General features: G+C 35.4%; 1 protein-coding gene across 2 annotated transcripts in view; it reads right to left on the bottom strand.

The window, feature by feature from the left end:
- The window catches only part of LOC100888148 (major facilitator superfamily domain-containing protein 4A), a 92826-nt gene that overhangs the window by 7568 nt on the left and 70394 nt on the right, over positions 1 to 14864 (bottom strand). For both annotated transcript variants that reach the window (XM_030972813.1, XM_030972814.1), the window contains exons 7-9: positions 4220 to 4367; positions 3313 to 3383; positions 28 to 142 (exon numbers count right to left, since the gene is read on the bottom strand). In XM_030972813.1, the coding sequence (XP_030828673.1) occupies positions 28 to 142; positions 3313 to 3383; positions 4220 to 4367 (334 nt within the window). The remainder of the gene's footprint in view (positions 1 to 27; positions 143 to 3312; positions 3384 to 4219; positions 4368 to 14864) is intronic.

Here is a 14864-nt window from a genome sequence, read left to right on the forward strand (position 1 = left end):
GGCCATCTGAGGGACTCTGATAATTACCTTTCTCAGCCGTGCAATAGGATATGATTTGGAGGGCAATAAAAACTAAGATTCCTAGACAGCAGGCTCCAGCACAGAAGGCCAAGAAGAACAAAGGTTGGATGGGGAAGATCAACTGCAAAGAAAGGGAGAAAGATATCAAAGTTTTTTTTTATAAATGTAATGCTTCCTGGGAGAAATTTCAATTGTTTAAACATATTTGTGGCATACACCCAGTTAATAACGATCTGTAATTGTTGCTGACAATCTGTAATTGTTGGTAGAGTCGCTGCCCGGCAAGCAGTAGATGCAGGTTCAAATCCTGCTGGTTTAAAGATTTTTCTGACTTATTTTCAATTACAGATCCATCAATAAATCTTTATTTACTGGGTGTAAGCCATAAATATGTTTAAACAATAGATATAAAAGTGACAATGTCATGCTCTGAAATAATCATGATTTCGGCACGTCAATGTACATGTAGAACCAATAAAAAATATTAAAAATATTTAATGAAATCTACATAATGTGAAGATTATATGCTTCTCTGAAGAAACTGACATTAAGTGCCCTAGCTCATATAAAACCCCAGTTCTATGGCCTTGTGAGGCGACCCTGGCCAACTATTTCTCAATAGGTAAATTAATCAATTTGTAATAGCAATAAGCTTATACATGTTTGTTTATTTTTCTGTCATCCCTGTCAGAAGACAAAACACTCTTCTGTTAAAGTCTCATTTCATCTTTCATATACTTTTCATAATCTTTTCTGTATATAGCTTATCCATTTCTGAAATTTGCATTTGCATATTTTGTCATTTGATGGTAAATAATCTTACAGAATTTATATTATTATTATCAAGACAAGATAATATTTTCAATTATTAGAAGCTCAGCTCAGATGCTGTTTTCATCCTTATCAATGCAGATTTTAATCATCATCTATAAAACAGATCTTTCCTATTCATGACACTGGTTGATGATATTCATTAATTTTGCTCTGCAATTAATATCTATTTAAAGGTGACCAGATTATTTCAACCTTCTTTGAAAAATACTTGACTGAATACATGGGCCACTTTTAAAGGCATCATTTAACATTGTTAAATCTGAGATGCAAGGTCCTACATGTTATCAGTGTCTGTGATATGGTGTAATATTGAAGCCTTAACAAATTTGGCTTCAAAATGATCATGTCATTCCTCAAAACAGTAAAAAATCTTTGAGTGACCGGTTTTACATAATCATTTTCCACAATAGACTGTGGTGTTATTAAAATTGTTACAAAAACGCAAAATTTGAATTCGATTTCCAATCATAAATATCTTGATAATCAGACAGGCGATCGGCTTGTAAAAGTCATGGGGTTCCTGACTGACTTAAATGTTTATAATTATCATTGCAGCATGAGCTAAATCCAGGATTGTGTTTTAGAACCTGGTAAAGATACCTGATCCCTTTAATGAAAAAAACACTAAAATTTACAAGGAGTATGAATAATTTAGTTGTTAACCGTACATCAGCTGATTACTTTTAGTGCGGAGTGAAAGAAGATAAAAACGACCAATGAGTAGACTATCTGGAGCCTCGTTCACACAGTGTTCTAAAATGCCTCAAAAGAAAAGTACTTCTGGCTTAGAATATAATTTCTGAGTGCATAAAAAGCTTTTGAAAAGAGGGTGTACGTTTCAGTCATGGAAGTATTACATGCATGCTTGGGAAGAAATATCTTTCATGACATGAGGGGGGTACATCCAACATTTGTGGGGAACAAAATAAGTTATCAGCTTTTTACTAAAGAAAAGCGGGGCGATCACACTCTTTTCCTTCTGTCAACAGGACTGATTTTACATGTAAATGAATGGTCCACTTATACTTATAAGAGCCTCTGTAATGATATTCAGATCTATATTACATTGAAATGATTTCAATTTTCTGTGGAGGTTGTTGTCGCCTTTTTTAAAAATTCATGTATATGACGAACCACAAAATATCTCATGATGCACTTATTACATCATAGCATGAAAGTACTGGTCTAGTGCTACAAAATAAAATCTGAAATATCCTTGAGATTTCCCAGATAATAATCATGCATTGGGAATCAAGTGCTACTGGATAAAAACTTGTTTATTTGCATCTTATTTGAATTCTTCACATGAAGAAGAGGCTACTGCAGTTAGAATGCTGAAGTGTTAGGACCTCTATTACGCTTGATGAAGGCTTTGAATGGAAAATCACTCTGAAGTGTTTATGTGGCACTGTTATTTGATTTCTTAATTTTCAAAATAATAATATTAATATACAAAATTCATAAGGGTGCCGAATCCGAAAAAATAAGAGAGCACATAAAAGCATCTACATTATAAACAAAGGAATAGAAGTAAGATAGAACATACAATAGTGACAGAACAGTTAATTATATGCCAAATTAAACAGATACGTTTTAAGATCATATTCAAACACTTTTAAATGATCTGCTATTACAAATCTCTCGAGGGAGAGCATTCACAGCGAAGGCCCTGCATGGGCAACCTAGTATTGAGCTTAGGAAGAACAAGAAATTCAGACTTCTGTACAGCAGAGCCATGGACACAATAAAATAAAAGCAAAAGTATTTTGAAAACTGTGTGTTCACTCTTGGGCAACCAATGGAGTGCTTTCAGAACTGGTGAGATGTGACTGTGTTTGTTGGAGAGGGTCACTATACAAGCAGCATTCTGTGATTTTTGTAATTATATTTTCACTTACTGGCAGGTCTTTTGTAATGTAGTCACACCCTTATGCACACATTTAATAGAAGTCCCGCATGGAACCTAAATCGGACTCGTTTTTTTAAATCTAATCTTTTATTTTCTTCATACTCCTCAACCATTTACACATACAATCCCGCAGAAAGATTATACAGGTTGATTTTATGCATTCTAGCTGTTATTAAATCTATTTCTGAACCCTTTCCGAACAGGTATTTTTAAGGGTCAAATTAATGAAATTGGCAACAATAAAGGTTTTCTTTCAAATGCTACAAACAAATTTGATAACAAATAATGATTTTGAACCTCTCAAGGTGTTGCCCTTTTAAAGAACTTAAAGCTTATTTTCCTTTTTTATTTTCTTGGGATCAAACACAATATGATATCATGCAACTAAACTGGGCACATTGTGCAGAAATGTTTACCCTTTCCCATTATGTATCTGGTATATATTTTAGGGCTCTGAATCAAAATTAGCAGGGGGCAAACCACAAAATGTGGAATGACGTACTGTCCCAAAAGGGTACCTGATAAGATTTTAAAAGGCAGATACTTACCCTACCCACGATGACAGGGAACGTCATTTCTCCTGTAGCTGCTCCTATGACAATACAACTTGTCACCAAGCCTACAAGATCATGCAAAAAGAATATTGGGTATTAGAGGTAGTCTGGAATTCAACAGAATTATATTTCAGTCGTTCAGTTCACAAGAAGAGTAAATGACCTTTTTCACATTAATTGTAATGCAAAATTTGGGGAAATTTTGAAAATTGGATGGATAGTAATAATAATAATTACAGTGCTTATATAGCGCCTAACCCTTACTTTGTCAGAAGTCTCTAAGCGCTCTACAATAATGCAGCATAATTACCCTGGCTTTAGCAGTGCAGCTGTTACGTGCGCTGCGTTTCAAGGAATAAATTCCTACCAGGTACCCATTTACTTCACCTGGGTGGAGTGTGGCAAATGTAGATCAATGTCTTGCCAAAGGATATTAGTAATTCTTTACAATTTTCATACATGTGGATGTATTAAAAGTACCAGAAAATTTAGCCTGGAAGACACTTCTACTTTCGAGAAAGTTAATAATCAAAAACTTACCGGTGCCCCTGGTAAATTCCAAATATTTCAAATAGCGCCTTAGCTGCGACCATGATAATCTCAGAAAATGTAATTCTGATATATAATTTCCAAAAGGCAATAGCAAATCGGCCGATTGTAGTCAAGAATTATTGTTTTAGAGCTTAGGTAAAATCAGTCTTGAGAGGGTGCTATACAACTTAAACAGTTTATTATTTACAATTTCAACACTTTAGACTTGATTTCAACCGTGACAACAATCACTTAATATTTGATCCTATCTGTTTGGATTTAAATCAATAAAGTTTGTATTTGAATTTGAATTTGAATTTACACAAAACGGATGATGAATAGCAAAAAAACAAAACTAAACAAAACTTACCTGACATTCTGATGTGCTGTTCAGCGTAGGCTATAGACGATGGGTAGATACTACTGAGGAACAGCCCAAAGATACCTGATCCTACATATAGAACAACCAGACTATCCCTAACAAGAAGCTCTAAACACAGCGCCACAAAACAACCAATCTGCATGGAAAGAAAAAATAAGGAGAGAAGAGAATAGACAATAATTATTGATTCATTATCTCTCCTTCATTCATCAATTAATTATTTATTTTAGTGATAATATCTCCTGGTGAAGCAGTCACAAGACTAATATATTCAAGTTTTCACATCTTTTTCTTCTTCAATAACTACAAAATAACCATAATTCAAAGAGCATAATTTAGAAGCAAAAACAACAAATGATAACAAAATTTTGCTGGGGTCAACATAATGTACCTGAAAGATACTGTAAGTCAAATAAAAAATTCTTGTCTCTAACTTGGGACCTAGAAGTATATTTGAAAAAAATTCTTATTTATCCTTAAAATTTATAAATATCAAGCCATTTTCAGTTTTACAAATTTGAACACAGTTCCATTAGAAATATATAGTATTCAAATGAAATAAAATACACAAGTTTTTTTCAGAACAGTCTTAGGACCCGGCAATTAATTAACTACAAAATCAGAATTTGTCATTGAACTTTTAGAATATACATTGTCATATATTTTTCTTTTTGGGATGCATGATATTTGTTAAAAATCTAACGCATTCACAAGTCAAAGAAGAGAGAAAGAGAGAGGGAGAGAGAGAGGAGAGAGAGAGAGAGAGAGAGAGAGAGAAAGAGAGAGAAAGAGAGAGAAAGAGAGAGAAAGAGAGAGAAAGAGAGAGAAAGAGAGAGAAAGAGAGAGAAAGAGAGAGAGAGAGAGAGAGGGGGGTAGAGTGAAAGAGAAGTGTTGCTAATTTGAAGAGGAGAGGCTGGACCATGCTGGCCTCTAGCCTCTCCTCATCCTTGATGTTTGTACATACTAGGCCTTTCATCTTCAACCACTTCATCTTAGTGAAGGACTATGGTGTCCTGCCTGTAACCATCTCAAGTAGATGTGTAACAACTCCTGCATTTTCATCAGCGACACTCGTCAAATCCCTACACTTATTCTTTCTCTAGGAAACCCCGAGCCAAACATACTTTGAATTGAGAATTCAGAGATGTGGTCGTATAAAATGAAAAACCCCAAAGCTAATAGAAGGGTGAGGTGGTGTGTTGGGAAGACCTAATTTGTTGTTCATTGATAATGTGTAATTTAATAGTATATTATCTAAAATAATAATGATAATGATGACTTCTTGTACAGCGCACATGACTCTCACGTCATGAGGTTCCTGGCGCTCAGACATTATCAACTGAGTAATAGCTGGCCGCCAAACATGTAGCGCTCTGGCATATCAGGTACCAATTTACACCTGGGTGGAGAGTTGCAAAAGTGGATGAATTTCTTGGCAAAGGACGCTACTGCCGGGCTGGGATCCAAACCCTCAACCCTAGGATTGAGAGTCAAGTGAAATAAAAACCACTTGATCATTTAGAATGATAAGTCATTCTGATAACCATTTATTTTCCATTGCTAGTCCACAATCTTGTCTCCCTTTTCTTCTCCTTATCCATTGTTGTGCTCTATTCCACTCTCTTGGTTAGAAAATCCATGATATATTAATGATTGATGATTGGTGATTAATGATTGATAACTGATTTCTTTTGATTTTCGATTGGGTATATAAGTCATTATTTGCACAATTCTCTGAAGAGATATAAAATAAAGTACCTATGTCACACTTTCGATAGAAGAACAGGCTGAGGGGGGGGGGGGGGGAAGTGTCTTCAAGAATAAGAAAGGGACAAATATATTCCCCATTTTATGACTCATTCTTAATTAGGCGTGTGAAGTACTAATTAAAGGTTAAAAGAGAAAAATCAATATCTTGATCCAGCAATGTGAAAAGGTTAGCTTTTCATTAAGGTGGTAATTTTGAAGAGTAGGACTTAACCGAGTAAAAAATATCTGAATAGACTCAATATATTATTAATGATAAACTATTGCTAATCATTAATAGGACAATCTCAATTACTCCATGTAGATTGACATTAAAAGCACTTCACACATGTACAGGGAGACATGATTAAGCAATGAACTCTGTCAAACAGACGACGGCTTCACCAAAGTAAGACCTCCCGTGTAATTGTAGGCTGAGTCACCTTTGAAAGATATTACATACTTTCAACATTACGGCAATCTATCTTAAAATAATTTGATTTAGGGGATGATGCTATTGTCTAATGTTAATAAAAGCATTAGAATATGTATGATTAACAAATTCACAAGCAATGTGTAAACTCTTTGGCAATGCATGTTTGTATGAGACTTAAACATGACCTTTTAATAAACAACCTACTGGATTTCAAAACCCATTATACAGATTACCGGCAAAATGGGACCTGAACCATTAGACTCTATTACCACATACATTCTTCAGTTTACAAAATCACAATGGACCAACTCATTTGGAGGGTTTCACTCTATCGGTCAAAATTGCACTTAACAAAGACGAGATATGAAAGGAAGCAGACGCATAATAATCACTACGACTACATGCTGGCTGGAAAATTATTTCCAAATATGCGAGAAGGTTATTCATCAACGGAGGGGGATCAGCTTTTAGTTGTCTTTATGAATGACTCGCTCGCCGTGAAGCAGGTCGTGATTACATTCTCTATGTAATGTCCATTAGATTGCTGATTGGGATCAGGCATGCATGAAAAGCAAGACTCACGCCATCCCCCCCCCCCCCTCGGATAATGAGGTGTATGAACTTTTGTCGTCGTCTGGCTGCACCTCTCTCTCTCTCCTTTTCTCCCTTGTGAATGGCTATAACATGGCTCTGATCAGACCTAATGGCCAGTTTAGATGAGGTTACAGTCAGAAGCACCGGTACTGATTCTCATCAGGCTTTGTAGATACTCTCCATTACAAGCTTGAATAGGTGTGTATGCTTGTAATTAGATTCCATAATTGCATTTCATGGAGTCAATTAAGATCTTCAGTCAAATAATGCTTTCTTTTGGTGACTTTGAGACTGATGCATATTCTAAACTATACACAAGGCCTTTTTCAACATTTTAACAATATTTGACAAATATCTTACATATTTTTACAATGTGTAACCAAAACAAATTTCCATGTATTCCTGTGAATTTGGATGAATAAAAAGAATTGAATTGAATTGAAAACTCTCAAAATTTGACAATTATTTCCTACTTTCATACCGCTCAAATTATAATAAAGGGTTCATCAGGGATTATCCATCGCCATTGATAGAGAAACATTTTGTAATATGATAAAATGACTTACGGGTAGTTAAAACATTACTTTCAAGATACACAAAGAAACATGAAATGAAAATGTGTTGTGTTTTTTCTATACTAAAAGAAATATGAGATGTTACTATCAAACTTTGAACTTGCTGATTTTAATTGTGAGAAGCCATTTTTGTCACATAATGATGAAATATAGAAAAGGCCTACCAGCAAATACATGATTAACATACAATAACATACTCATAACAAGCAATGGTGTCAACTTGAATATACTGGTAGCCTTCTTACAACCACGTGGAAGTTGAATAGTGAAACAATGTCTGCTATTAATTATAGCAAACATTTTTTCAGGGCTATATTATAGTATTAATGACTGCTTTGAGAAAAACAACTATTTCTCGAATATTAAAGCAGTCATTAATACTTTTATATGCAAAAAAAAAAAAAAAAAAAAAAAAAAAAAAAAAAAACTTTTGTCGAAGATGGGATTCGATCTCTTGCGTACTAAAGGTGATGTAACGAAAACCGCCGCCTTAAACTGCTCGGCTATCGCGCTCTGTTACTATACATAGCAGTTTTTTCTTATATATACATTAAAATGGATTGAAAACGGCTTCGCGTGGTGGAAGCTTTGCGGCTGCTCCATTAAACAGGCCCTTCTTTTACTTTTGCAATGCATATTGGCACGAATTTAGATCAAGATCTATCGGCAGATGTTGTTTTTTTGTTTTTGGAAGTTTATTTTCGTCTTAATGTCAACAATGCAAGATAAAATTGTCGGTAAGATCGATCGAGATTCAATTGTATTGAAATTACCGACCAATTCTTCGCACACGTACGGTATCCTCGATCGCTCAGACCATTTTTTAACATGTAAATCTATGGGGTAACCATGGAGACTGACCTATTTTCCCAATAACCATGGTTATTGGGATTTTGAACTGTTTTTTAACCATGGTTACCGGGAATTTTCGGGAACAGTTAAAGTTTATGAATGCAATTTCGACCAATCAGATTGCTGGATTACTTAAGTGAGGTATATAATTCTCCATATATAGGGTTAGATATTGTGTTTGGTCCATAGTTTAAGTTAGGAATACAGTTATTGTAGGAAAAAGGACTGAGAAACGTTTTCTTTTTTAAACATGTGTACCAGTTGAAATTGGCAGTTAATGTCAAAGTTCATGTGATGATATAATAAAGTTTAACATTAGAAGCATGGTGTGGTCAAACTTGTGCATGACAAAAGTCAAAGTTTAAATTGATGCAGCTCTGACCCTTCTCTCTGACAGATTGTTGACTTGTTTGCTTTATTCCCGGTGCCATAAAGATACTTCCAATGCTTCTTTAATTCTTCAATCAGTTGACTACCAAATTCTCTCATACCCATATACTTAATACAGAGACCACACAATTCATACAGGCTATTAGTTCACTGAAAAAAGATGAAAAAAATATGATTTTAAAAATACCCATATACCCATATACTTAATACAGAGACCACACAATTCATACAGGCTATTAGTTCACTGAAAAAAGATGAAAAAAATATGATTTTAAAAATACCAATTTATTTACCAATACCAAAAATGCTTCAAGTGGCTCTCATTTCAAACTTGTATGGTACAGTGGTAATATGGTGCTAATGAGGCAATGAGATTAAGTGATCACTCTTTAGTCTCTAATAAAATAGTTGATTGACTGCTAATTGGGCTATTAAAAAATCAACCGGGGGGGGGGGGCGTCTTATCCCCCCTCCCCCTCTCCTCCATAACATGCCTGCATAAGTTCAGGAGGACCGGAATGAGATGCAGATGGGGGAATAATTGCAAAGGAATTAAGACCCCTTTCTTTTATACAGCACTTGAAACAGTCCCATTCGGATGGCACATGGATAATCCAGGTGTGGTGCAAGAGGAAAGAAAGATGATTTTATCTGCTGAGAACCGGAAGTGCAATAACTCTCATGATTTCACAAAGAGATGGTACCCTTTATAATTACAGCCTTCAGCTGATGATACATCACACTACCAGCAAAATTGAAGAGGAATTACATATACTTGTTTCAGTAGACCTACTTTAGTACACTACAAACCTATCGATCAAGGTGATCGAGAAACTTTATCTCAGTATTAGCTTAAATATCTTTAAAAACTTGTGCGCTAATAAATTTTGTAGATCGCATTGATCAATAGGTTTGTTAAGGTCAATTTAAACTTGCTGGTAGTGTTTGTAGATCCAGGCGATCTACAAAAATTTATCTCAGTATTAGCTTAAATATCCTTAAAAATTGTGCTCTGATATTTTAAAATGAAACCAGATATGCCTAATGGAAGCAGGCGATGATATATTGATCATGTTACAGGCATTTGATAGCAGATGTGCTAACTATTGCAATTTTAAACCACTTTATCTCATCACCTGATGCCAATAAAATATTATGGGTAATGACTTGCTGATTTTTGCCTGATTTATGCTAAAAACACAAAGTCAATCCGTTAGTATCACATACAGCAAGATACACCAGAAAGGATGTGTCTGTCGTGGCATAGTGGCTCGATCTCAATCCAAAGGTTTTAAGGTGCAAATGAAAATGGTGTGTGATACACTGGGATGGACCTGGCCAACGTTGTGGCTCTTACTTATGCTACATATTGGGTAGTAGTTGTGCGAGGATTCGACATGATGAATGTTCAAATCCTAGCCCAGCACTAACATCTTTTAGCAAGACATCAAAGACAACTTTGGCACTCTCCTTCCATTAAGTTGATTTTTTGGAAAAAGATCTTAACACCTAATTTCCATATATATGTGTTTGCTAAATGAGATTAGAAGGAAAAAAAGATATAAATAAAAAGATGCATTTAACTCTTCTAAAGCACCAATAATCTGAAGAATCTACTAGGAATACGACCCTCTGTTGGTCAACAAAGTGCAGTGGGAAAGATGAGTAATCATCCCGTGCATTTCAATTTCCCTCCCTTGTCCTTGGTTATTCATATTGAGACATGATGGATAGGGAGAAAGATAACGAGAGACAGGTCATCTCGTCTTGTAGTCTCAATGCTCCATGCTTCCAGAGAATTCAAATATCATCTGTTTGGAGCCAGAAGCCATTTACTCATACAGTTTAACACAGAGTAAACACCCTTCTGGCGCTGAACAAACGATATGATCCCATCTCTTGCTGGATTTCTTATCAGAATTCAAGATGTGACACCGGTGCATGAGCTGGAAGACAAAGGAACAGGGTTGGTGATTTTAAAGATACTTCTTATCATATGTTCATAGTGGTGGTTTAAATCATATCAATCAAATAGAGTGATTTTAATCAGAGTACTTTTTTGAAAATACAATCCGGATTTGATGACTGATTTCAAGCAGCACATTTCGATATTACATCCCTGCATATCTAAATCTTTGAAAGCAAGATGCATTAATATGGAGGGCACAGGCATCCCCCCTTAATGACAACAGAAAAAGAGAGAGAGAGAGAGAGAGAGAGAGAGAGAGAGAAAGAGAGGGGGGAAGGGGATAACAGAAGTGAGAGGGGGAAGATAATGTGAAATCAATATGCACGACCCTTTCCACACTCTCCCCTAACTTATCAATGGCCTTATCTTATATTCCGATAGTTCATTCACCTAGTATAAGAGCATTTTATGAATACTATTTTCAACGAGTGATATACTGGAAAATATGAATATGTCCTGTGACTGACTTAATATTCAATTTTTAATCTGTTCTTATTTATAAGGAAAGGTCAATGAAGGTTGCAAGTGTTCAGTTATCCTTCAATTTATTTAATTGAAAAAATAGTAAATGTAGGGTCTCTCTTAAAAGATGTGAGGATATTCAGTTTAAAAAGCAAAAACAAAAAACAAAAAACAGACAAATAACTACCTGGTACCATAAAGATCTATCAACTCAAACACACAGATTCTTGGCAGATACCCTAGAATCTCTCATCACGTTGCCTATGCGAAGACAAATCTCTTCCTTCAATTGTCGTTGCGAGCGGGCAATTCTACCGATCTGACTTGTTAAAGACTGGGCGCCCATTCATTGTCATTACCAAGAGGCACATGTAGCAAATTGGCCATCAATTCTGATACTTCAATCGGTAGCCCAAATACCATAAATAATGAGTGAGTCGTGTACTGGTATGAGCCTCCATGGCTAGCGGTTTCCTTGTTTATAGACGCGCAGTCCAACCATTAACCTGGCATTCTCAATCACTTTCGCATTCCTAGAATGTACATGTGGAGGAGGGGAAATCAGAGAATTGAACCTTTCCTCCTCTCCATCCGTATAAATAAACAAGAAGACATTTAGGCGAGGATATAAGAGATCAATTCATGTGAGAGGTGATCTATTAAATGAAAGTAGATATTCCATAAAATGCATCGACTGTCTTCAAATGGCTATTATCTTCTCAATCAAGGACTAAATTCATTCCGGGGTATTAAATTAATTTTTCTATGTGAAAGTGATAATAACTGATAGACAATACTTGCTTGATGGAAAGCATATAGATTATTTCATAAGCTATTCAAGAATCTAAATCAGACAGGGCATAAATCTTTTTTTACTATATTTTGAGATACACAGAATGATGTAATAAAACTGACGATAAATGAAATTATGAAAAACATACTTTAATGAGTTTTTGTAAAATTCTTGATTAAATTCTTGAATTGACTTTGTTTCCGGTTTTTTTCTCCCTTTTAATTCCCTGAAAAAGGCACAATTAGGAGAAAATTGAGAAAGTGTTGCTTTTATGATACCTTGACATCTCAACACTTGCAATGCAAAAAATAACACCTTCTAAACTCCTTTACACAGTGCCCAATCTACATGTCAACTATGCTTAAATGCTCGAAATGAAATTGGAACTAAACAAAAAAGCATTAGATGATCCAAATAGAGTCTAATCCTTCTATTACAGATGCCAAAAGGATAGTGAGAAAATACTTTCTGCAATTTCTACAACAGTTTATTTCTTCCTATATGATAGGTGACCACTAACGACAGGGTGGCCTATCTATACAGGTTCTAAAACACATGTTTGTTCATATAGGGAAACAATATGATAGGTGATTACTAGAGACATACGGTCTTTCTATACAGGTTCTACAACTTCTGTATTTCTTCCTACTCAGTATGTAACATGACCACTACAGCCAACTAGTCTTTAGACAGGTTCTACAAAACACATTTGTTCCTACAGATAAACAATGTGATAGGTGGCCACTACAGGCCTTTGCGGTGAGGTGAATGTCTCTTTGAAGCTAATTTTTTCAATCAAACAATGATTGAAGCAGCTGAAAAGTTATCCAGTTGACCGTAACTCAGGGCTGAGACGTATTACCTCATTGGCTGGGTTAAGCAAGGAGAAACAGGTTGCATTTTGCAGCTGAATAATCCATCCAAGTCAGAAGCCTACGCGCCTTCTGGAAATAGAGGTACCTAGTGATTTTTGTTGCTTCCTGACAAAAATCTGATTTCATGGGCTTTTAAATAGAAGTAATCAATATGCATTAACAAATGCATTCAGAAACCTTGACTTTCTAAACTTTTGAGTTTAAGAGGCTAGTGCCTTTCATACAGGGAGTGAGGTCAGTATTGACTGCAGCAAAAGGAATCAATATCTGAATATAGATGGTGATATGAAGTCAAATTGATGTTTATTTCTTCATAAATATTTGGGAAAGTTAAATGAGATATCATAACAATTGCCAGGCACTGGCATGAGCAAGGACAAGATGGCATCTTTTGAAAGGAATGAAAGAAAACACATCTTTGATACTCATCAAGCTCATATATCTTACGCTACTATACTAGCAGTATATCTAGGGGTGCCCTTTTACCAAAGAATTTCATTTCTAATGTATTATGATCAATATCATAGAAGTAAAGTTTTGGTAAATTCTCTCATCCATTCATTCTTTCATATACCTTTGTCTTTTAACAAATATAAAACTAGAATATATGTATTTAGAGGTTTAGTTTAATATTTGTTTCCCCTTAATTTTACACTTTTAAGTTAATGCAATCAGTTAGCCTACAACATATACTGTGTATTAGAAAGCAGTCTTTAGGTATGAATCCCAGCAAACTTAGTTGCAGATATTAAAACACACGTGCCTGTATTGAAATGATTCTCTGGTAAACCAAGCAAAGTCTTGTACATATTCGAGAAAACAAAGTTGTGGAAGAAATAAGTGCACATGTACAAGTGTTGAATCTTTCATGAGACTATCGTGTCCTTCACTTCAGACTTGATAAGACAAGCTAGAGCAAGGTTTTATAATAATCCACCTTGATACATAAGTAAGGGGCCCGAGATGGGTCATACATCCCCCATTAAAAAGGGCCGTTTGACATTCATCTAGACCGGGGTATCTTGTAAGCGCTTTGACACGCGCTGATGGCATGTATGGATCGCAACGGTATCGCACAAGTGTCAGCACCCTCCCATGCATACCAAAGACACCATGCTTCCTGCACTCCGCTTGTAATGGCCACAGGCGAGCGGCAAATGAAAAATATTAGTACCACTTGAACAGCCAGGAGCGATGAGACTAGAATGAATCGAGAATGCATCGATTCTCCCTTCCCTTTTCCCTCGTAAATGCCAGCTTATTCTTCTCACAGCTCGTTTCCTCCCCCAGCCCTTCAATAATTGTCCCTCATTCGGTCATAAAAGAGGAACGAACCAAGTATCACAGCGAGAGGCGCTTCTTTTTAACCTTTTTGGAAAACGTGACCATGCTCTCTTTTCACTTCTTTTATATTGCTATTCATTTTTCTTTTTGACTTTGCAACTGCCACCAGATGAATCAACATAGCTCAGGTTTAATTTGAAGATCACATCCTGAATGAAATCCATCTTGTCACCTCAATTGTACTTAAAACTTGAAAAATAATTATATCTTGCTGTATTCTAACATTTTGTGTAATTTGTAATTACATATCAGTCATTTTGCTCCAAGCCTTACAACAACAGAAAATGTATTAATTATTGTTTTTTCTAGTGTTGAAATTGGAGAAATTTATTCAATCACTTTGTTACAAAACAAAAGGATATATGCTTAGCTAATCTTGAAAAGACATCTTAAATGGAAAAAGAAAAGGAGATATCGCCTGATGAGAGACGGAAGGGTGCTAACTCATTGAATATAGTTTTACACAAAGAAACATGCCCATCTTGCTCTCACAAGATGATGCAAGAAAGACAAATGGCTATAGATAAATAAATATGGGCCAGAGTAGGACAAGAAGTGGACAAACATAAATTGGAAAAGCGCTGAACTAGTTCACAA

This window comes from Strongylocentrotus purpuratus, unplaced genomic scaffold (genome assembly GCF_000002235.5).
Source record: "Strongylocentrotus purpuratus isolate Spur 01 unplaced genomic scaffold, Spur_5.0 spur5_scaffold_6, whole genome shotgun sequence".
Lineage (NCBI taxonomy): Eukaryota > Metazoa > Echinodermata > Echinoidea > Camarodonta > Strongylocentrotidae > Strongylocentrotus > Strongylocentrotus purpuratus.